The 26,537-nt window shown below is 47.8% G+C and overlaps 1 protein-coding gene across 2 annotated transcripts in view; it reads right to left on the reverse strand.

Moving 5' to 3' along the window:
• Positions 1–26,537, reverse strand: part of MTPN (myotrophin) — a 230,721-nt gene that overhangs the window by 128,939 nt on the left and 75,245 nt on the right. The window contains exon 4 of one of the 2 annotated variants that reach the window (XM_069966946.1): positions 21,309–21,395. The exons of the other annotated variant lie outside the window; for it this stretch is intronic. Coding sequence (XP_069823047.1) covers positions 21,324–21,395 — 72 coding nt within the window. The 3' untranslated portion in view covers positions 21,309–21,323. Of the gene's footprint in view, positions 1–21,308; positions 21,396–26,537 lie in introns of those variants that run through there. 2 annotated transcript variants of the gene reach the window in all.

Below are 26,537 nucleotides of genomic sequence, written 5' to 3' on the forward strand. Positions count from 1 at the left end.
GTATAGTGGAATATGCTAGATTCTAGTTAAACCAGTGCTCTATGTCTTCCCCAGTTTTAAGTCGTGATCCATCTCCATACGCTGTGTCTAGAGTTGGTGAGTGAATGTTATATACTATACCAGTGGTATTTACTATGACCAGTCCCTGGTGGACCTGTCTACATTGTCAAGGTACTCGTCCTAATAGGGTGATACAAGCCCCAGTCTTGGTTACCTGGGTGAAGCTAAGTGTCTGAGCCTTCCTGGTGTCACCTGCACTGCGAGATAGGATCCGTAGACCTTCTTTACGGTAGCTTTGTTCTATCCAGGCTAGTTCCTCTGTAGCTTAGGATACTGCCCTGCACTTTGTAGAGTGGTTCTCGGCGTGGGCTGGGTTTATCCCCGACTTGTCCTTCTTAGGCTACGTTTACACATAGCAAAACTAGCGGAATTCCGCGGTGGAATGCCGTTAGCCTCCCTCTCATAATGGGAGTCTAAGGGAGGCGCGTGCTGCTGCTCTCCCCGCGCTGAGGAATGAACATGTTCATTCTTCAGTGCGGAGAGACGCTGTGAGAGCAGCAGTGCGCGCCTCCCATAGACTCCCATTATGAGAGGGAGGCATTACGCTAGTTTTACTATGTGTGAACGTAGCCTTATAGAGTCTAGCACTGCATAGTAAAAGTAGATAGACTAAAGAAACTAAGTGTCTCTGGCTGCTTCATATATGTGTGTCTTTCACCAACTCACTAACACAACTCGACTGTCCTGGACAGGGGTCCTGGCAGAGCCAGGCCCTGGCTTAACTACAGCAGGGATGCCTAATCTGTTTGTCCTCCTTCCAAGAGTAAGAATACTGCTACACTTCCTCCCGCCAAGTGACTACTTCCTACAGAGTATGTAAAAGACCCTGTGAGTGGTGGAGAAGAATGTGTTCAAAGGGAAAGGAGAGAAAGGATAGGTTAGAAAAGAGGAGTATCTCTATTGGTCAATAAAAGCACATAGCATACACAAAGAACAGTAACCCTTTGCTTACTTCAGCTGTGCAACGTAGAGGAGCATACATAGAAAACACTGACATCTAGTGGTGAAATTAATAAATACCTTCATCAGCACTTTTTACTTTGAGAAAAAGACTTTTGTGACAGGTGTGACATAGGAAACACCCGTGGTGGGACACCACATATCCAATGTCTAGTCAATGTAATACATTTCCATATGCAGTTTTTAGTGCTTGGTGATTGAATGTTATCCAGAGATCTGCAGTCTGTCTTATCCCTGGTGGTCTAGTGGTATGTAATATTACCAGTCCCTGGTGGAGAAGTGGTATCTCCAATGTCTAGCCAATTGTGATCCACTTCCACAGGCCTTATCTAGTGCTAGATGAATATTGAGTTCTGTATATGGTCCCTGGTGATCCAGTGGTATATATCTAGTGATTTTGTGATACACTATATCAGTCCTTGACAATGTATTGCTATATACAGCACTTGGTTGTCCTTGGTTTGTACATAGTCCTAGCCTTGAGGATCCATAGATGTTCACTCAGTTGTCCTGGTGGTCTAGTGATCTGGACTCTTCTAAGTCCTCACACCTTCCTTACCAGTAGATGAGACCCCTGACCTGTATATAACACCAGTGAATAGCGCCTCGCTGTTACTTACAATGTCTCTGCGGATGGATCGGCTCCATTTGTAGCGCTGCCAGCTGACCTCAATCCTGAGCCATAATAAACAATTGTACTTTTTGGACCGGATCGCAGCTTAATCCTCTATTATCCCCTTATAATCAGTCACGTGCGAGACGTCCAAAAGCTCAGTCATCTGGATGTGGGAGATCTGGCCGCACAGAGGTCCGCACCCATGGGTAAATAAAGAAGAGGACCCCCTTATAGGACCCTCATGTATCAATCATGGAGTAGGGAAGCTATAAAGAGTGTCTTTCACATTGGAGGACTCAGCGGTGTAATTTCTCACACTTCCTGCGGGGGCGCTGTAGGGGAATCAATCACTGATTTTACCACTGTTTCCAGCTGGTGGCTGGGATACTGTCTATAATGGAGAGACCCTTTAAGCCTGTAATCCATGGGAGCAGAGATAGTGCAGACGCCGGGCCGCGCTGGTTTCCATCTTCTCAATTATATTTGGATTTTGGTTTTGAAAACAATTTCAGAAATTGCAGGAAATTCTTCCCATAACTTTGGCTCCTGTTATCTTCCCAGAGAGTTCTCCAGAACTAACAGCGTCGTCTTCTGGAATTCCAGCCATCGGGGGGTGAAGCTCGAGTGTTTCCCGTCAGTTGGGGGGGCAATGACCGCCGTGTCCTCCTTATACACAGTAACAAAGTCTCTGCGAGATAAAGCAGAAGCTCCTATCATGTATACATGAATCAGGAGGCTCTGGATGAGCAGTGCTGTATGTATATATATATATATATATATATACACATGTGGTGGGGAGACCATGGCCCTCATGTGACCCCTGTTGTTTACTGCAGGATCGGGATGGACCCCCCTCTGGGGTTGTGTGTTTCCTGTGACCCAGGGGGCGTATAGCGGACGGCTGTGTATATGGCGGAATATGGCGGCACCTTACACACTCCACAAACCCAACTGATAAAGATGGGACCATACAGGATGGGGAAACTGGACTGGTACCCGGGCACACACCATACTGGGAGAGGCTCCATTATACAGCTATACTGGTACATGGGCACACACCATACTGGGAGAGGCTCCATTATACAGCTATACTGGTACATGGGCACACACCATACTGGGAGAGGCTCCATTATACAGCTATACTGGTACATGGGCACACACCATACTGGGAGAGGCTCCATTATACATCTGTACTGGTACATGGGCACACACCATACTGGGAGAGGCTCCATTATCTATCTGTAATGGTACATGGGCACACACCATACTGGGAGAGGCTCCATTATACAGCTATACTGGTACATGGGCACACACCATACTGGGAGAGGCTCCATTATACATCTATACTGGTATATGGGCACACACCATACTGGGAGAGGCTCCATTATACATCTGTACTGGTACCCGGGCACACACCATACTGGGAGAGGCTCCATTATACATCTGTACTGGTACATGGGCACACACCATACTGGGAGAGGCTCCATTATACAGCTATACTGGTACATGGGCACACACCATACTGGGAGAGGCTCCATTATCTATCTGTACTGGTACATGGGCACACACCATACTGGGAGAGGCTCCATTATCTATCTGTACTGGTACATGGGCACACACCATACTGGGAGAGGCTCCATTATACAGCTATACTGGTACATGGGCACACACCATACTGGGAGAGGCTCCATTATACATCTATACTGGTATATGGGCACACACCATACTGGGAGAGGCTCCATTATACATCTGTACTGGTACATGGGCACACACCATACTGGGAGAGGCTCCATTATACATCTATACTAGTACCTGGGCACACACCATACTGGGAGAGGCTCCATTATACATCTATACTGGTACATGGGCACACACCATACTGGGAGAGGCTCCATTATACAGCTATACTGGTACATGGGCACACACCATACTGGGAGAGGCTCCATTATACAGCTATACTGGTACATGGGCACACACCATACTGGGAGAGGCTCCATTATACATCTGTACTGGTACATGGGCACACACCATACTGGGAGAGGCTCCATTATACATCTATACTAGTACCTGGGCACACACCATACTGGGAGAGGCTCCATTATACATCTATACTGGTATATGGGCACACACCATACTGGGAGAGGCTCCATTATACATCTATACTGGTACATTGGCACACACCATACTGGGAGAGGCTCCATTATACAGCTATACTGGTACATGGGCACACACCATACTGGGAGAGGCTCCATTATACAGCTATACTGGTACCCGGGCACACACCATACTGGAAGAGGCTCCATTATACAGCTATACTGGTACCCGGGCACACACCATACTGGGAGAGGCTCCATTATACTGGTACTCGGGCACACACCATACTGGGAGAGGCTCCATTATACATCTGTACTGGTATATGGGCACACACCATACTGGGAGAGGCTCCATTATACATCTATACTGGTACATGGGCACACACCATACTGGGAGAGGCTCCATTATACAGCTATACTGGTACATGGGCACACACCATACTGGGAGAGGCTCCATTATACAGCTATACTGGTACATGGGCACACACCATACTGGGAGTGGCTCCATTATCTATCTGTACTGGTACATGGGCACACACCATACTGGGAGAGGCTCCATTATACATCTATACTGGTATATGGGCACACACCATACTGGGAGAGGCTCCATTATACATCTATACTGGTATATGGGCACACACCATACTGGGAGAGGCTCCATTATACATCTGTACTGGCACCTGGGCACACACCATACTGGGAGAGGCTCCATTATACAGCTATACTGGTACATGGGCACACACCATACTGGGAGAGGCTCCATTATCTATCTGTACTGGTACATGGGCACACACCATACTGGGAGAGGCTCCATTATACAGCTATACTGGCACCTGGGCACACACCATACTGGGAGAGGCTCCATTATCTATCTGTACTGGTACATGGGCACACACCATACTGGGAGAGGCTCCATTATACAGCTATACTGGTACCTGGGCACACACGATACTGGGAGAGGCTCCATTATACAGCTATACTGGTACCCGGGCACACACCATACTGGGAGAGGCTCCATTATATATCTGTACTGGTACATGGGCACACACCATACTGGGAGAGGCTCCATTATACAGCTATACTGGTACCCGGGCACACACCATACTGGGAGAGGCTCCATTATACAGCTATACTGGTATATGGGCACACACCATACTGGGAGAGGCTCCATTATACAGCTATACTGGTACCCGGGAACACACCATACTGGGAGAGGCTCCATTATACATCTGTACTGGTACCTGGGCACACACCATACTGGGAGAGGCTCCATTATACATCTATACTGGTACATGGGCACACACCATACTGGGAGAGGCTCCATTATACAGCTATACTGGTACATGGGCACACACCATACTGGGAGAGGCTCCATTATACATCTATACTGGTACATGGGCACACACCATACTGGGAGAGGCTCCATTATACAGCTATACTGGTACCCGGGCACACACCATACTGGGAGAGGCTCTATTATACATCTATACTGGTACATGGGAACACACCATACTGGGAGAGGCTCCATTATACATCTATACTGGTACATGGGCACACACTATACTGGGAGAGGCTCCATTATACATCTATACTGGTACATGGGCACACACCATACTGGGAGAGGCTCCATTATACATCTATACTGGTACATGGGCACACACTATACTGGGAGAGGCTCTATTATACAGCTATACTGGTACATGGGCACACACCATACTGGGAGAGGCTCCATTATCTATCTGTACTGGTACATGGGCACACACCATACTGGAAGAGGCTCCATTATACAGCTATACTGGTACATGGGAACACACCATACTGGGAGAGGCTCCATTATACATCTGTACTGGTACATGGGCACACACCATACTGGGAGAGGCTCCATTATACAGCTATACTGGTACCTGGGCACACACCATACTGGGAGAGGCTCTATTATACATCTGTACTGGTACATGGGCACACACCATACTGGGAGAGGCTCCATTATACATCTATACTGGTACCTGGGCACACACCATACTGGGAGAGGCTCCATTATACATTTATACTGGTACATGGGCACACACGATACTGGGAGAGGCTCCATTATACAGCTATACTGGTATATGGGCACACACCATACTGGGAGAGGCTCCATTATACAGCTATACTGGTACCCGGGCACACACCATACTGGGAGAGGCTCCATTATACATCTATACTGGTACCCGGGCACACACCATACTGGGAGAGGCTCCATTATACATCTGTACTGGCACCTGGGCACACACCATACTGGGAGAGGCTCCATTATACAGCTATACTGGTACCTGGGCACACACCATACTGGGAGAGGCTCCATTATATATCTGTACTGGTACCTGGGCACACACCATACTGGGAGAGGCTCCATTATACATCTATACTGGTACCCGGGCACACACCATACTGGGAGAGGCTCCATTATACATCTGTACTGGCACCTGGGCACACACCATACTGGGAGAGGCTCCATTATACAGCTATACTGGTACCCCGGCACACACCATACTGGGAGAGGCTCCATTATACATCTATACTGGTACATGGGCACACACTATACTGGGAGAGGCTCCATTATACAGCTATACTGGTACCCGGGCACACACCATACTGGGAGAGGCTCCATTATACTGGTACCCGGGCACACACCATACTGGGAGAGGCTCCATTATACATCTATACTGGTACATGGGCACACACCATACTGGGAGAGGCTCCATTATACATCTGTACTGGTACCCGGGCACACACCATACTGGGAGAGGCTCCATTATACATCTATACTGGTACATGGGCACACACCATACTGGGAGAGGCTCCATTATACAGCTATACTGGTACATGGGCACACACCATACTGGGAGAGGCTCCATTATCTATCTGTACTGGTACATGGGCACACACCATACTGGGAGAGGCTCCATTATACATCTGTACTGGTACATGGGCACACACCATACTGGGAGAGGCTCCATTATACATCTATACTGGTACATGGGCACACACCATACTGGGAGAGGCTCCATTATACATCTATACTGGTATATGGGCACAAACCATACTGGGAGAGGCTCCATTATACATCTATACTGGTATATGGGCACACACCATACTGGGAGAGGCTCCATTATACAGCTATACTGGTACATGGGCACACACTATACTGGGAGAGGCTCCATTATACAGCTATACTGGTACCCGGGCACACACCATACTGGGAGAGGCTCCATTATACATCTATACTGGTATATGGGCACACACCATACTGGGAGAGGCTCCATTATACATCTATACTGGTATATGGGCACACACCATACTGGGAGAGGCTCCATTATACATCTATACTGGTATATGGGCACACACCATACTGGGAGAGGCTCCATTATACAGCTATACTGGTACATGGGCACACACCATACTGGGAGAGGCTCCATTATACTGGTACCCGGGCACACACCATACTGGGAGAGGCTCCATTATACATCTATACTGGTACATGGGCACACACCATACTGGGAGAGGCTCCATTATACAGCTATACTGGTACCCGGGCACACACCATACTGGGAGAGGCTCCATTATACATCTATACTGGTACATGGGCACAAACCATACTGGGAGAGGCTCCATTATACATCTATACTGGTACATGGGCACACACCATACTGGGAGAGGCTCCATTATACTGGTACTCGGGCACACACCATACTGGGAGAGGCTCCATTATACATCTGTACTGGTATATGGGCACACACCATACTGGGAGAGGCTCCATTATACATCTATACTGGTACATGGGCACACACCATACTGGGAGAGGCTCCATTATACAGCTATACTGGTACCTGGGCACACACCATACTGGGAGACGCTCCATTATACATCTATACTGGTACATGGGCACACACCATACTGGGAGAGGCTCCATTATACAGCTATACTGGTACCCGGGCACACACCATACTGGGAGAGGCTCCATTATACAGCTATACTGGTACCCGGGCACACACCATACTGGGAGAGGCTCCATTATACAGCTATACTGGTATATGGGAACACACCATACTGGGAGAGGCTCCATTATACATCTGTACTGGTACCTGGGCACACACCATACTGGGAGAGGCTCCATTATACATCTGTACTGGTACATGGGCACACACCATACTGGGAGAGGCTCCATTATACATCTATACTGGTACCCGGGCACACACGATACTGGGAGAGGCTCCATTATACAGCTATACTGGTATATGGGCACACACCATACTGGGAGAGGCTCCATTATACAGCTATACTGGTACCCGGGCACACACCATACAGGGAGAGGCTCCATTATACATCTATACTGGTATATGGGCACACACCATACTGGGAGAGGCTCCATTATACATCAATACTGGTACATGGGCACACACCATACTGGGAGAGGCTCCATTATACAGCTATACTGGTACCTGGGCACACACCATACTGGGAGAGGCTCCATTATACAGCTATACTGGTACCCGCGCACACACCATACTGGGAGAGGCTCTATTATACATCTATACTGGTACATGGGCACACACCATACTGGGAGAGGCTCCATTATACATCTATACTGGTACATGGGCACACACTATACTGGGAGAGGCTCCATTATACATCTATACTGGTACATGGGCACACACCATACTGGGAGAGGCTCCATTATACATCTATACTGGTACATGGGCACACACTATACTGGGAGAGGCTCCATTATACAGCTATACTGGTACATGGGCACACACCATACTGGGAGAGGCTCCATTATACAGCTATACTGGTACATGGGCACACACCATACTGGGAGAGGCTCCATTATACATCTATACTGGTACATGGGCACACACCATACTGGGAGAGGCTCTATTATACATCTATACTGGTACATGGGCACACACTATACTGGGAGAGGCTCCATTATACAGCTATACTGGTACATGGGCACACACCATACTGGGAGAGGCTCCATTATACAGCTATACTGGTACCCGGGCACACACCATACTGGGAGAGGCTCCATTATCTATCTGTACTGGTACATGGGCACACACCATACTGGGAGAGGCTCCATTATCTATCTGTACTGGTACATGGGAACACACCATACTGGGAGAGGCTCCATTATACATCTGTACTGGTACATGGGCACACACCATACTGGGAGAGGCTCCATTATACATCTATACTGGTACCTGGGCACACACCATACTGGGAGAGGCTCCATTATACATTTAAACTGGTACATGGGCACACACGATACTGGGAGAGGCTCCATTATACAGCTATACTGGTATATGGGCACACACCATACTGGGAGAGGCTCCATTATACAGCTATACTGGTACCCGGGCACACACCATACTGGGAGAGGCTCCATTATACATCTATACTGGTACCCGGGCACACACCATACTGGGAGAGGCTCCATTATACATCTGTACTGGCACCTGGGCACACACCATACTGGGAGAGGCTCCATTATACAGCTATACTGGCACCTGGGCACACACCATACTGGGAGAGGCTCCATTATACATCTATACTGGTACATGGGCACACACCATACTGGGAGAGGCTCCATTATACAGCTATACTGGTACCTGGGCACACACCATACTGGGAGAGGCTCCATTATATATCTGTACTGGTACCTGGGCACACACCATACTGGGAGAGGCTCCATTATACATCTATACTGGTACCCGGGCACACACCATACTGGGAGAGGCTCCATTATACAGCTATACTGGTACATGGGCACACACCATACTGGGAGAGGCTCCATTATACATCTGTACTGGTACCCGGGCACACACCATACTGGGAGAGGCTCCATTATACATCTGTACTGGTACCCGGGCACACACCATACTGGGAGAGGCTCCATTATACATCTGTACTGGCACCTGGGCACACACCATACTGGGAGAGGCTCCATTATACATCTGTACTGGTACCTGGGCACACACCATACTGGGAGAGGCTCCATTATACATCTATACTGGTACCCGGGCACACACCATACTGGGAGAGGCTCCATTATACAGCTATACTGGTACATGGGCACACACCATACTGGGAGAGGCTCCATTATACATCTGTACTGGTACCCGGGCACACACCATACTGGGAGAGGCTCCATTATACATCTGTACTGGTACCCGGGCACACACCATACTGGGAGAGGCTCCATTATACATCTGTACTGGCACCTGGGCACACACCATACTGGGAGAGGCTCCATTATACATCTGTACTGGTACCTGGGCACACACCATACTGGGAGAGGCTCCATTATACAGCTATACTGGTACCCGGGCACACACCATACTGGGAGAGGCTCCATTATACATCTATACTGGTACATGGGCACACACTATACTGGGAGAGGCTCCATTATACAGCTATACTGGTACCCGGGCACACACCATACTGGGAGAGGCTCCATTATACTGGTACCCGGGCACACACCATACTGGGAGAGGCTCCATTATACATCTATACTGGTACATGGGCACACACCATACTGGGAGAGGCTCCATTATACAGCTATACTGGTACCTGGGCACACACCATACTGGGAGAGGCTCCATTATACAGCTATACTGGTACCCGGGCACACACCATACTGGGAGAGGCTCCATTATACTGGTACCCGGGCACACACCATACTGGGAGAGGCTCCATTATACATCTATACTGGTACATGGGCACACACCATACTGGGAGAGGCTCCATTATACAGCTATACTGGTACCTGGGCACACACCATACTGGGAGAGGCTCCATTATACAGCTATACTGGTACCCGGGCACACACCATACTGGGAGAGGCTCCATTATACATCTATACTGGTATATGGGCACACACCATACTGGGAGAGGCTCCATTATACATCTATACTGGTATATGGGCACACACCATACTGGGAGAGGCTCCATTATACATCTATACTGGTATATGGGCACACACCATACTGGGAGAGGCTCCATTATACAGCTATACTGGTACCCGGGCACACACCATACTGGGAGAGGCTCCATTATACATCTATACTGGTATATGGGCACACACCATACTGGGAGAGGCTCCATTATACATCTATACTGGTACATGGGCACACACTATACTGGGAGAGGCTCCATTATACAGCTATACTGGTACCCGGGCACACACCATACTGGGAGAGGCTCCATTATACATCTATACTGGTACATGGGCACACACCATACTGGGAGAGGCTCCATTATACAGCTATACTGGTACCCGGGCACACACCATACTGGGAGAGGCTCCATTATACATCTATACTGGTATATGGGCACACACCATACTGGGAGAGGCTCCATTATACATCTATACTGGTATATGGGCACACACCATACTGGGAGAGGCTCCATTATACATCTATACTGGTATATGGGCACACACCATACTGGGAGAGGCTCCATTATACATCTATACTGGTATATGGGCACACACCATACTGGGAGAGGCTCCATTATACAGCTATACTGGTACCCGGGCTCACACCATACTGGGAGAGGCTCCATTATACAGCTATACTGGTACATGGGCACACACCATACTGGGAGAGGCTCCATTATACTGGTACCCGGGCACACACCATACTGGGAGAGGCTCCATTATACATCTATACTGGTACATGGGCACACACCATACTGGGAGAGGCTCCATTATACATCTATACTGGTATATGGGCACACACCATACTGGGAGAGGCTTCATTATACATCTATACTGGTATATGGGCACACACCATACTGGGAGAGGCTCCATTATACATCTATACTGGTACATGGGCACACACCATACTGGGAGAGGCTTCATTATACATCTATACTGGTATATGGGCACACACCATACTGGGAGAGGCTCCATTATACTGGTACTCGGGCACACACCATACTGGGAGAGGCTCCATTATACTGGTACCCGGGCACACACCATACTGGGAGAGGCTCCATTATACTGGTACCCGGGCACACACCATACTGGGAGAGTCTCCATTATACATCTATACTGGTACATGGGCACACACCATACTGTGAGAGGCTCTATTATACATCTATACTGGTACATGGGCACACACCATACTGGGAGAGGCTCCATTATACATCTATACTGTTACCCGGGCACACACCATACTGGGAGAGGCTCCATTATACATCTATACTGGTACCTGGGCACACACCATACTGGGAGAGGCTCCATTATACATCTATACTGGTACATGGGCACACACCATACTGGGAGAGGCTCCATTATACATCTATACTGGTACCCGGGCACACACCATACTGGGAGAGGCTCCATTATACATCTATACTGGTACTACAGTCACTATGTACTGGCACTGGGGGGTCACTATGTAGTGGCACTGGGATTACTATGTACTGGCACTGGGGGGGTCACTATGTACTGGCACTGGGGGATCACTATGTACTGGCACTGGGGGGGGTCACTTTGTACTGGCACTGGGGGGTCACTATGTACTGGCACTGGGGGGTCACTTTGTACTGGCACTGGGGGGTCACTATGTACTGGCGCTGGGGGGGTCACTGTGTACTGGCACTGGGGGTCACTGTGTACTGGCACTGAGGGGTCACTATGTACAGGCACTGGGGGTCATTGTGTACTGGCACTGGGGGGCAACTGTACTGACACTGGGGGTGTCACTGTGTACTGGCACTGGGGGGTAACTGTACTAGCACTGGGGGGTCACTACTGGGAGAGGTTCCATTATACATCTATACTGGTACATGGGCACACACCATACTGGGAGAGGCTCCATTATACATCTATACTGGTACATGGACACACACCATACTGGGAGAGGCTCCATTATACATCTGTACTGGTACATGGGCACACACCATACTGGGAGAGGCTCCATTATAAATCTGTACTGGTACATGGGCACACACCATACTGGGAGAGGCTCCATTATACATCTGTACTGGTACCTGGGCACACACCATACTGGGAGAGGCTCCATTATACATCTATACTGGTACATGGGCACACACCATACTGGGAGAGGCTCCATTATACATCTATACTGGTACATGGGAACACACCATACTGGGAGAGGCTCCATTATACATCTATACTGGTACATGGACACACACCATACTGGGAGAGGCTCCATTATACATCTGTACTGGTACTACAGTCACTATGTACTGGCACTGGGGGGTCACTATGTAGTGGCACTGGGATTACTATGTACTGGCACTGGGGGGGTCACTATGTACTGGCACTGGGGGATCACTATGTACTGGCACTGGGGGGGTCACTTTGTACTGGCACTGGGGGGTCACTATGTACTGGCACTGGGGGGTCACTTTGTACTGGCACTGGGGGGTCACTATGTACTAGCACTGGGGGGTCACTTTGTACTGGCACTGGGGGGTCACTATGTACTGGCGCTGGGGGGGTCACTATGTACTGGCACTGGGGGGTCACTGTGTACTGGCACTGGGGGTCATTGTACACCGTCTCCCTGGGGGTAACTGTGTACTGGCACTGGGGGGTCACTATGTACAGGCACTGGGGATCACTGTGTACTGGCACTGAGGGGTCACTATGTACAGGCACTGGGGGTCATTGTGTACTGGCACTGGGGGGCAACTGTACTGACACTGGGGGGGTCACTGTGTACTGGCACTGGGGGGTAACTGTACTAGCACTGGGGGGTCACTATGTACTGGCACTGGGGGTGTCACTATGTACTGGCACTGGGGGGGGTCACTATGTACTGGCACTATGGTCACTATGTACTGGCACTATGATAAGTATGTACTGGCATTGGGGGTCACTATGTACTGGCACTATGATAAGTATGTACTGGCAGTAGGATCACTATGTACTGGCATTGGGGGTCACTATGTACTGGCACTGGGGGGGTCACTATGTACTGGCACTGGGGGGGGGTCACTTTGTACTGGCGCTGGGGGGGTCACTATGTACTGGCACTGGGGGGTCACTATGTACTGGCGCTGGGGGGGTCACTATGTACTGGCACTGGGGGGTCACTGTGTACTGGCACTGTGGGGTCACTGTGTACTGGCACTGGGGGTCATTGTACACCGTCCCCCTGGGGGTAACTGTGTACTGGCACTGGGGGGTCACTATGTACAGGCACTGGGGATCACTGTGTACTGGCACTGAGGGGTCACTATGTACAGGCACTGGGGGTCATTGTGTACTGGCACTGGGGGGCAACTGTACTGACACTGGGGGGGTCACTGTGTACTGGCACTGGGGGGTCACTATGTACAGGCACTGGGGGTCATTGTGTACTGGCACTGGGGGGGTCACTATGTACTGGCACTGGGGGGGGTCACTTTGTACTGGCACTGGGGGGGGTCACTATGTACTGGCACTGGGGGGTCACTATGTACTGGCGCTGGGGGGGTCACTATGTACTGGCACTGGGGGGTCACTGTGTACTGGCACTGTGGGGTCACTGTGTACTGGCACTGGGGGTCATTGTACACCGTCCCCCTGGGGGTAACTGTGTACTGGCACTGGGGGGTCACTATGTACAGGCACTGGGGATCACTGTGTACTGGCACTGAGGGGTCACTATGTACAGGCACTGGGGGTCATTGTGTACTGGCACTGGGGGGTAACTGTACTGACACTGGGGGGGTCACTGTGTACTGGCACTGGGGGGTCACTATGTACAGGCACTGGGGGTCATTGTGTACTGGCACTGGGGGGTAACTGTACTAGCACTGGGGGGTCACTATGTACTGGCAGTAGGGTCACTATGTACTGGCACTGGGGGGGTCACTATGTACTGGCACTGGGGGGGGGGGTCACTATGTACTGGCACTATGATAAGTATGTACTGGCATTGGGGGTCACTATGTACTGGCACTATGATAAGTATGTACTGGCAGTAGGATCACTATGTACTGGCATTGGGGGTCACTATGTACTGGCACTGGGGGGTCACTATGTACTGGCACTGGGGGGTCACTATGTACTGGCACTGGGATCACTATGTACTGGCATTGGGGGGTCACTATGTACTGGCACTGTGATCACTATGTACTGGCACTGGGGGGTCACTATGTACTGGCACTGGGGGGTCACTATGTACTGGCACTGGGATCACTATGTACTGGCACTGGGGGGGTCACTATGTATTGGCACTGGGGGGTCACTATGTATTGGCACTGTGGTCACTATGTACTGGCACTATGGTCACTATGTACTGGCACTGGGGATCACTATGTACTGGCACAGGGCGGTCACTATGTACTGGCACTGGGGGCGTCACTATGTACTGGCACTGGGATCACTATGTACTGGCACTGGGGATCACTATGTACTGGCACTGGGCGGTCACTATGTACTGGCACTGGGGATCACTGTGTACTGGCACTGGGGGGTCACTATGTACTGGCACTGTGGTCACTGTGTACTGGCACTGGGGGGTCACTATGTACTGGCACTGGGGGGGGGGGTCACTATGTACTGGCAGTAGGGTCACTATGTACTGGCACTGGAGGGGGGGGTCACTGTGTACTGGCAGTAGGGTCACTATGTACTGGCACTGAGGGGTCACTATGTACTGGCACTGGGGGGTCACTATGTACTGGCACTGGGGGGTGGCACAGTGTCAGGACAGGGTTGCTTGTGCAGGTGTCTCTGGGATGTTGGCCATCTCTCTGCAGTCAGTGCTCTCCCATCCTGCACCATAGCCAGCTGTGTGCGCCCAGACAAGCAGAAGCCCTGGACAGCTCCTCCACTCCCAGCCTGAGCCCCCCCCCCCCCCTGCCAAAGAGAACACAGTGAACTTACTGCTACCTCCAAGTCTCTGACAACTGCTCCCCCTGGTGGGCAGAGTCTGGAACTGCTAAGGACCTGCTCAGCATTGTGAATGCCATAAAGCACTGCTCCCAAATCTGTTACTCACCAACAAAGCTGGAGACTGAGGAACATTGGTATAAAGTAACATTGTTTCCCTGTGCTGATACATTGTAACAGACTTCAGCTGTGGGAGGCAGAAGTCATATACTACTTTATACTGAAGCATAACCAGGCAAGCTGTAATAAAGGGCAGGTAGGGATCACCCAGCTTTTCCAGATAGAGGAAATGTGGCTCTCTGCAATTCTACATATCTACCAGCAGGTGGAGCTGAAGCACCTTATAAAATGAACAAGTTTGATGCTTGGGAAACTTTTCTCGTCCTTTGGAGACGATGCAGCCCCCCCACCCCCCGCCCCCCGGCTCCCAGATCAGCAGTTTTATTATTAGATTGGGGGCTGCGTTACTTTTTTTGACAGATGGGTTCTGGATCACAGACGGCACTGCAGGGGAATTCTGCACCAGTACATCATTAAAGGGGTTATCCAGCGCTACAAAAACATGGCCACTTTCTCTTGTCGCCAATTCAGGTGCGGTTTGCAATTAAGCTCCATTCACTTCAATGGAACTAAGGGGCAAACCCCACCCAAGCTGGAGACAAGAGTGGTGCTGTCTCTGAAAGAAAGTGGCCATGTTTTTGTAGCGCTGGATAACCCCTTTAACTACACGACAATAAAATAATAGATGCTTTGTGCACCCCCTCCGCTTTGTGCACCCCATAACTATTCCTATGCTGGGGGTCTCCGTGGTCCTTACACCAACATGATGTATCATACACATCATATGTGGTGACCAGGGGTAGCTAGGTGGTGTTATATACCTGGGCAAGATGGTGGCCTACCCCTGAGGCACTTGGCACGGTGGTATGTGCCCGCCCCTGGATATGCCAACACATACTTTTTAGTATAGATATAGTGTGAAGAAATTGAGCAGGCACCAATTTACTGTAGATCCTTAAATTCAAATATATATATATATATGTTATCACTATATACACTGAGAGGGAGAGTTATCAAACATGGTGTAAAGTGAAACTGGCCCAGTTGCCCCTAGCAACCAATCAGATTCCACCTTTTATTCCTCACAGACTCTGTGGAAAATGAAAGGTGGAATCTGATTGGTTGTTAGGGGCAACTGAGCCAGTTCTACTTTACACCATGTTTGATAAATCGCCCCCAGAGTATACAGTTCTCTCTTTCCAGTAAGGGTACAAGATATAAAGGACACTCAGTCCCTTGAGCTCGGTACTTAAACTTACATACAGCTTCTCGCTGAAGGAATAATACTTTAGATCACAGCTTATATAGAAGGTGGCACAGGGGTAGTGTTAGGTTATTATATAGTAGATGGCACAGGGGTAGTGTTAGGTTATTATATAGTAGATGGCACAGGGGTAGTGTCAGGTTATTACATGGTAGGTGGCACAGTGGTAGTGTCAGGTTATTACATGGTAGGTGGCACAGTGGTAGTGTCAGGTTATTACATGGTAGGTGGCACAGTGGTAGTGTCAGGTTATTACATGGTAGGTGGCACAGTGGTAGTGTCAGGTTATTACATGGTAGGTGGCACAGGGGTAGTGTCAGGTTATTACATGGTAGGTGGCACAGTGGTAGTGTCAGGTTATTACATTGTAGGTGGCACAGTGGTAGTGTCAGGTTATTACATGGTAGGTGGCACAGTGGTAGTGACAGGTTATTACATGGTAGCACTGTTAGGTGAATACATGATCACATGTGCTGTGCCGCTCTTCTGTGTACTAATACAACACTGTTTCCAGAAATAGTCATGTGACCAGGAGCCGCACTCTTCTCGCTATCTGTCTTTAAAGTGAAGCAGAACATCTGCCGACCGCTGAGAACATCTGGACAATCCTCGCTCTTCACATTCCACATGTTTGATAAAAGAACAAGAATTTTGCTGAGATCTGAAAACAAGAAGCTGGTGGCTCCTTCTGCTCCTGGCAGGGACAATGGGGACCTTCCTGCTGGGCTTAGTGTCACCAGAGATGTCCTGGAGAAAACTATGACATCATAAGGAAACAGAGGGGAGAGATCAGAGAAAATGTTTCCTACGCACCTGGGCAAAGTAACTCACTCAGGTTCTCACCGTGGGATGAAGGAGAAGTGTACTATGTGTTTTTCCCCACTAGGTGTCACTACTATACTTCTTATATGTCTGGTTTTATGCACGGCTAAAGGAAGCATTGGGTTAATTGTATTTATCATATGTTTGTTCTCCTCCTGTCACAGGTGCAGGTGTTTTCCCTCCTTTCTTTCTCCCATCCAAGCTTTCCCTTCCCTTCACACAAGTAAGGTTAGTTAGAAACATAGAAACATAGAAGATTGTCGGCAGAAAAAGACCACTGGGTCCATCTAGTCCGCCCTTTTAGTATTTTCTTCCTTATTATCTTAGGATAGATATATGTCTATCCCAGGCGTGTTTAAATTCTGTTATTGTAGATTTACCAACCACCTCTGCTGGAAGTTTGTTCCAGGTATCTACCACTCTTTCAGTAAAATAATATTTTCTTACATTGCTTCTGATCTTTCCCCCAACTAACCTCTCACTGTGTCCTCTTGTTCTTGAGCTCAGTTTTTTACTAAAAACACTCCCCTCTTGAACCTTATTTAGTCCCTTAACATACTTAAAGGTTTCAATCATGTCCCCCCTTTCCCGTCTTTCCTCCAGACTATACAGATTCAAATCCTTAAGTCTTTCCTGATATGGTTTATGCCTCACACCCTCCACCATTTTTGTAGCTCGTCTTTGGACCCGTTCTATTTTATCAATGTCCTTTTTTAGGTGAGGTCTCCAGAACTGGACACAGTATTCCAGATGTGGCCTCACCAGAGCTCTATACAGCGGGATCACAATCTCCCTTTCCTACTGGTTATACCTATAGCTATACACCCCAGCATACGATTTGCTTTCCCCACCGCCTGGTCACACTGGTGACTCATTTTAAGGCTTTCAGAAATCATTACCCCTAAATCCTTCTCTTCTGAAGTCTTTTCCAACACAGTTTGCCCGTATAAAAGGGAGGTTAGTTCCTGGTGGGAGGAGTTCTTTAATCAGTTCAGTTAGAGGAAGCAACACAGAAAGCACAGTTCCTGCTGTAGTGAAGCCAGGGTCTGGCTCAGGCCAGGACCCTTGTCAGTGACCAAGAGACTTAACCTTATTTCTTATGCTGTTAACCACCAGTAGCATGCAGTGCTAGACCCCTCAGGAGGAAGGACATCCTCTGACGCAAACCATGTCCATGCCAGGGATACCATTAACACTACACAGGGAAGCACACCTGAGGTTAGATACTGACCCCAGTAGGACAAAGTTGCAGTTAAAGCCTACGTATCCTACTGTAATGCACGGCTATTCTGGAAATCCCTGGAAAGTCTGCTCAACCCAGCACAGGGACCTGGGACCTCATACTACTCTAGCAAGATGGGTAACCCGACATTATAGGGTATAAGACGGTCAGATCAAAGATGGTCAGCGGCAACTACAGCCACAAAAACAGCTCTGGAACCCGTGGATGCTAGTCTGGCGCTGCCACTATGTCCTTCTGCGACACAGCCTCCTCCACGGGCGGATGCCCGCTGCAATTGCTGACTACTTCGCATCAATTAATCCAGAAGGTGAAGACGACGCGGTCTCAGATTTGCCATCTTCTGATGAGGTGGATGACGCAGCAGAACCCGATCCGGCGGCTGATGACCCGACCTCTATACCAGTGCCCCCTGGTGATGAAGGATGGAAGTATCCCCACGGGGGGCCACCGCTTATGCCTCCCCTGCCGCAGTGGTTCTTCAGGGGTGAGCGGGAGTTATTGCAGGAGCTCCAGCACCTTCATGTCATTCGGCGGCGGAGAAGGAACTATCTCACGGGTGCAACCATAGGTGACCAATTATGTTGCTGTTACTACCCCTACGCCTACTCCTGTGACTGCAACTGCTGCTATCACCATGATGGAGACCTGTGTTCACTGCCAGAGGAGTAGACCAGAGGAGTGGACCAAGGAGGTTGTTGCCTGCCAAACCATAAAAGAAACACCAACCACTCAACCCCCTGCTAAGATGGAGTAGGTGTTAAAACATAAGGATGCTCTGCTGTTGAGCAAGAAAATATGGATGCTCTGCTGAGCTGGTGTTGGGGCCCGGTCAGCCAAAGGTTTTGTGTGTGACCCCAGTTTTCATCCCTGAAGCAGTTCAAGATTAAGTGCCTGCTCGGCCGTGAACTTTCCCTTACCCCTTTCCCCTCTTTCTTGTAAGGAAAGAGACGCCTGCTCTACCTCTTACAAGTTCTTGAGATCTATATAGACTGACACATCATAACACCACCATGGGTGTATATGGACTGGTGCATCCAGTTCCAAGTTATTGCACTATGGACGATTTAGTTATTGCCTTCTGCACTTTATACTTTTATACTATGTTTTTATATGACCTGTTATTTATATGTATTTTTATGTATATCCTGTATTGCCTTATCAAAGTAACCCATGCTGTGCTCACCCTCTTTTGTGACTTTCCCCTAGGTGCTACGCCATGGATGGCTTATTTCAAGTGGGGGAGTATGTAGTGTCCCAGCACAGGTGTGCCACTAAGTTTCTATACACCTGGGTAAAGAAACTCTCTCAGGTTCACACAGAAGGGGATGAAGGAAAGTGTGTTACATTTTTTTCCCCACTAGATGTCGCTATATTTATTATATATACTGTACTATGCACAGCTAAAGGTCTCATGGGTTAACTGTTCTGAGTCACCTGCTATGTTTTATCCTATCACAGGTGCAGCTTCTCTTCCCTCACTTTTCCTCCTATCCTGCCTCCTCTTTCTTCTCCACACACAGCCCCACCAATCACACACTAGCTAAGGTACCCCTATAAAAAGGAGCTATCTCCTGGTGGGAGTGGTCTTCTAGTTGAGTCAGTGGAGAGAGACAGACATTGAGAGCACAGTTCCTGCTGAAGTAAAGTCAGGACTTGGCTTAGGCCAGGACCCTTGTCAGGGACCTAGAGACGTATTCTTCTTATGCAAGAGATAACCGCTATCATGCAGTGCTATACCCTTAGGAGGGAGTGACGTCCTCTGAGGAAAACCTTGTCCTGCTAGGGATACTTTCTACAAGACACAGGGAGTTTGGTACTGGCCCCAGTAAGACAAATAGCACGAAAGGCTGACGTATCCTACTGTAACTCACGGCTCTTCTGGAAAGTCTGCTCTACCCAGAGCAGGGACCTGGGACCTTGTTCTACCCTAGCAGGACGGGCAGCCGACACTTTAGGGGAAAAGGCGGTCAGATTAGATAATCTATATGAGTTTCTTCTTCTGTTACTTCTATTTTCTGCTATCCCAGAGGAGTACATTGCTACATTGGACAGGGCTCTCTACCCTGTTGTCACAACTCTGGATGGGAATACACCTTCTCCTGGTCTGGCAGGTAGATAGAAGAGTTAATGTGAGTGAGTGTAATGAAATCTGTTAGTGGAGTCACCTGGGAAAGCATTCATTACCGCAGCATTTTATAACAGGATTAATTTAATTAAAGGGGCTGTAACCTTCAGTCATCATCGCCTACTCAGCCAGCGCCGGGGACGTCACCGCCACTTAGCGCATTACTGCATTGTTCCTGCACTTAAAGCTGCACACCCACCTTAGGAGAGGAGGAGGTCGGGAGCAAGCGGGACGTCCAGGAATAACCGTCTGACTGCACCGGGGAAAAAACATGAAAAATATGAAGAAAAAACACAAGTCAGATAACAGGAGGAATGGATTATCCGGAAGGTTCTGCAGGATGTACGGATGAGAGGCAGAGGCAGGGGGGCAGCACAGGGGTCTCTCATGCCCGGATAATACTCATAGATGTATGAGCTGCATGGGGGCTGTCAGTCCTAATACTGAGGGGTCTCCTCGGTTTCTGGGGTATCAGTAGATACTCTGCTCCATATTAACATATGACGTCATGGTCCCTGTGTAAGCGAGCACTCCCCAGGAACACTAAGAGTGAGCATGCTCAGCTGTGTCTGTAACTCCCATAGACATATACTGGACATATACTACTTACATACTGGACACATACCACAAACACATACTGGACACATACCACTCACATACTGGAAACATACCACACACACACACACACACACACACACACACACACACACACTGGACATATACCCCACACACATACTGGACACATACCACAAACACATACTGGACACATACTACTCACATACTGGAAACATACCACACACACACACACACACACACACACACACACACACACACTGGACATATACCCCACACACATACTGGACACATACCACAAACACATACTGGACACATACCACAAACACATACTGGACACATACCACTCACATACTGGAAACATACCACACACACACACACATATTGGACACATACCACATACAACCCATAGACACTGGACACATACCACACACACACACACACACTGGACACATACTATACATACTGGACACATCCCACACACATACTGGACACATTCCACACACATACTGGACACATCCCACACACACTGGACACATACCACATACACACACTGGACACATACCACACACTGGACACATACCACACACACACACACACACACACACACTGGACACATACCACATACACACACTGGACACATACTATACATACTGGACACATACCACAAACACATACTGGACACATACCACAAACACATACTGGACACATACCACTCACATACTGGACACATACCACTCACATACTGGACACATGCCAAACACATACTGGAAACATACCACACACACACACTGGACATATACCACACACACATACTGGACACATACAACCCACACATACTGGACACATACCACTTACACACTGGGCACATACCACTCACATACTAGACACCTACCACACACACATATTGGACACATACCACATACAACCCATAGACACTGGACACATACCACACACACACACACACACACACTGGACACATACCACATACACACACTGGACACATACTATACATACTGGACACATCCCACACACATACTGGACACATCCCACACACATACTGGACACATCCCACACACACTGGACACATAGCACACACACATATTGGACACATACCACATACAACCCATAGACACTGGACACATACCACACACTGGACACATACCACACACACACACACACACACACACACTGGACACATACCACATACACACACTGGACACATACTATACATACTGGACACATACCACACACTGGACACATACCACACACACACACACACACACACACACACTGGACACATACTATACATACTGGACACATACTACACACACATACTGGACTCCACACACGCCACTTACTCTTATACTGCACATACATCATCAGCATACCGCTAGTACCCTGGACACATGTTGCACCAGTCACTAATACTAACATACATACCAATACCCCACATATACACTATATAACACAGCAGTAACACACTGTACTGCTACCATCCCCACCACTGTGCTGTTCCCGCACTGTAGAGACCCCCGGCCCCCCTGTATAGGGTCTCAGCTCATACACATAGCTATAACGGTGGAATAAACCATGTAATAGGCCATAATAAGAAGCAGCGGTAGTATGCGGATGAGCTGAGGCAGCACAATCTATAGACGGCCGAAGCCGCGGACACAATGCGCCTATTATGTGTCTGCAGAATGGACAGAAATACCGTATAATTGCCCCATCCCGGGCTATAGCGGCAATGTACCGAGCCCAAATCCCCCCGGCATCCTCCTCCATCCTCATCAAACATACAATAAACCCGCCACCCCCTGCTCTCGGCGTTCTAGCGGCGGTGGAAGCATTTCTCAATTCCTGGAAACTGAAGCTAAGCTGCGTAGTTACCGGAATAACCGGGATCACAAGTAATAACCTAATCCCTCGGCGGAGGAGGTGGAGGAACACCGAGGTTAGGGCAACGCTGCCTCGTATCCAGGGAGACGTGACCTACCTGGCATCAGTACTGTGCCGCTCTGTGGTGGCAGTGGTTACAAGTGTTACATTGTATCTACCGGGTGACATTGTGGGCCCGGTGGCCACTGCGACCTCGGCGTCTCCCATAGCCCCCTCTACCATTCAAGGCATGGAGCTATGAATAGGGATATCCTGGGGGTGCTGGTATGGCAGGTACTTACAGTAGTTTGTGTGTTGTGTACGGTATGGCACCGTTATTTATTTGTGCAGTCTTACATACGTAGTAACCTGGTGGCGCACTATATAAGCTTGATATATAGAGACAGATCCTCTAAGTATTTATGTGTACATAATGTCGCCATATTTTATGCTTACCGTATGGTGGTAATAATTATTGGCATTGAGTGGCAGTATATTCTATGTGAAGTGTATGGTGGCATTAGTTATGTGTACAGTATGGCAGAATATTTTATACTGTATGTACTGTATGGTGGCATGTATGTGTACAGTAGGGCAGCATATTATATATGTACTCTATGGTGGCATTAGTTATGTGTACAGTATGGCAGAATATTTTATGCATACTGTACGGTAGCAGTATATTGTATGGTAGTATTAGTTAAGTGTGCAGTATGGCAGAATATTTTATGCATACTGTACGGTAGCAGTATACCGTATGGTAGTATTAGTTATGTGTGCAGTATGACAGTATATTTTATGTGTACTGTATAGTGGCATTGTATTGTATAGTAATATGTTTAACCTGTTCAGTATAGTGTCAGTTATATGTACAGTATAACAGTATCTTTTTTGTATTGTATAGTTGCATTCCTTGTATGGATAGCATTGCAGCATATTTTATGTGCACCATATGGTGCCATTACATATGTGTGCATTGTAGCAGTATGTTTTATGTGTACTGTATGGTGGTATTATGTGTACTGTATGGTGGTATTAAGTGTACAGTATTGCAGTATGCTTTCTGTGTACTATATGGTGGTATTATGTGTACAGGGTGGTGGTATTATGTGTACAGGATAGGAGTATAATTTACTTGTACAGTATGGTGGTATTATAGGTACAGTATGGGGGTATTATGTGTACAGCATAGCCTGGTTTTATGTGTACAGCATAGCAGTATGTTTTATGTGTACTTTATGGTGGTATGTGTACAGTATATTTTATGTGTATTGTATGGTGGTATTTGTTATGTGTACAGTATGGTGGTATTTTGTGTACAGCATAGCAGTATGTTTTATGTGTACTGTATTGTGCTATTTTGTGTACATCATAGCAGCATATTTTATGTGTGCTGTATGATGGTATTATGTGTACAGCATAGAGGTATATTTTATGTGTACTGTATGGTGGTATTATGTGTACAGTATATTATATGTGTACAGTATATTTTTCATGTGTATTGTATGGTGGTATTATACGTACAGCATAGTGGTATTTGTTATGTGTGCTGTATGATGGTATTATGTGTACAGCATAGCAGTATATTTTATGTGTACTGTATGGAGGTATTATGTGTACTGTATGTTGATATTAATTATGTGTACTGTATGGTGGTATTATGTGTACAACATAGCAGTATGTTTTATGTGTACTGTATGGTGATAATAATTATATGTACAGCATGTTTTATGTGTACAGTATGATGGTATTATGTGTACAGTACAGCAGTATATTTTATGTTTACTGTATGGTGGTATTAGGTGTACAGCATAGCAGTATGTTTTATGTGTACTGTATGGTGGTATTATGTGTTCAGTATAGCAGTATATTTTATGTGTACTGTGTGGTGATAATATGTGTACTGTATGGTGGGATTATGTGTTCAGTATAGCAGTATATTTTATGTGTACTGTGTGGTGATAATATGTGTACTGTATGGTGGTATTATGTGTTCAGTATAGCAGTATAGTTTATGTGTACTGTATGGTGGTTGTATTATATGTGCAATATGGAAGAAACTCACATATACTAGGGCAAATAATTCCCTAAAGGAAAATGAACTGTTACCTCATCTCCACTGAGGACTGAATAATAGTTGCATGTTCTTCTGTAGCTTCTGCACCTCCTGACAGCACAGTACATCCTCTATTACATCCTATAGTACCGCTCATCGCCTGTAGATGTCACAATTTCTCCAATCACAAACCTAGAATTTATTGGATTTGTGTCTTCTGTCAGAATGGTGTTTTGTGCAGATAATGAGGGTCCGCGCCCGGCATGCCAGGGGCTTATAAACACAACGCATTGTCCTGCGCTTCCAGCTTTTTCCACTTCAACTGGGCAATTGCGGTCCCAGACGTACGCTGAAGAAATCTTTCCTAGCCGCCCAGTACTGGATGTACCCACTATATTTACTGCCAGCTCCGCTGGGTATGTTCTGCACAAACTGCTGCCACATTAGTGACTGATGATACCGCTACAGGTCTGACAGTGACCACATCCACAAGTCATCCATGCCATAATAACAGTCTCCGGAGGGTAGGGCTTATTTAATAGGTTCTTGTAGAACTACAACTCCCAGGGCCATTTTTTGCTTTTCATTGAATACAGTGAGACCACCACAAGGGGGCGGTAGATGCACATGTCTGTATACAGCGTGCATAGATTTCCGTGGGAGCTTTAGGAATCCAGAAGCAATGAGCCCCCCTGCAGCAGCTGAAGGTGGGGAAAATTTTATGTGCACTGTATGATGGCATTAGTTATGTGTACAGTATGGCAGTATATTTTATGTGCACTCTATAGTGGCATTAGTTATGTGTACAGTATGACAGTATATTTTATGTGCACTGTATGATGACATTAGTTATGTGTACAGTATGACAGTATATTTTATGTGCAC

The sequence above is a fragment of the Dendropsophus ebraccatus genome, chromosome 1 (assembly GCF_027789765.1).
Source record: "Dendropsophus ebraccatus isolate aDenEbr1 chromosome 1, aDenEbr1.pat, whole genome shotgun sequence".
Taxonomy (NCBI): domain Eukaryota; kingdom Metazoa; phylum Chordata; class Amphibia; order Anura; family Hylidae; genus Dendropsophus; species Dendropsophus ebraccatus.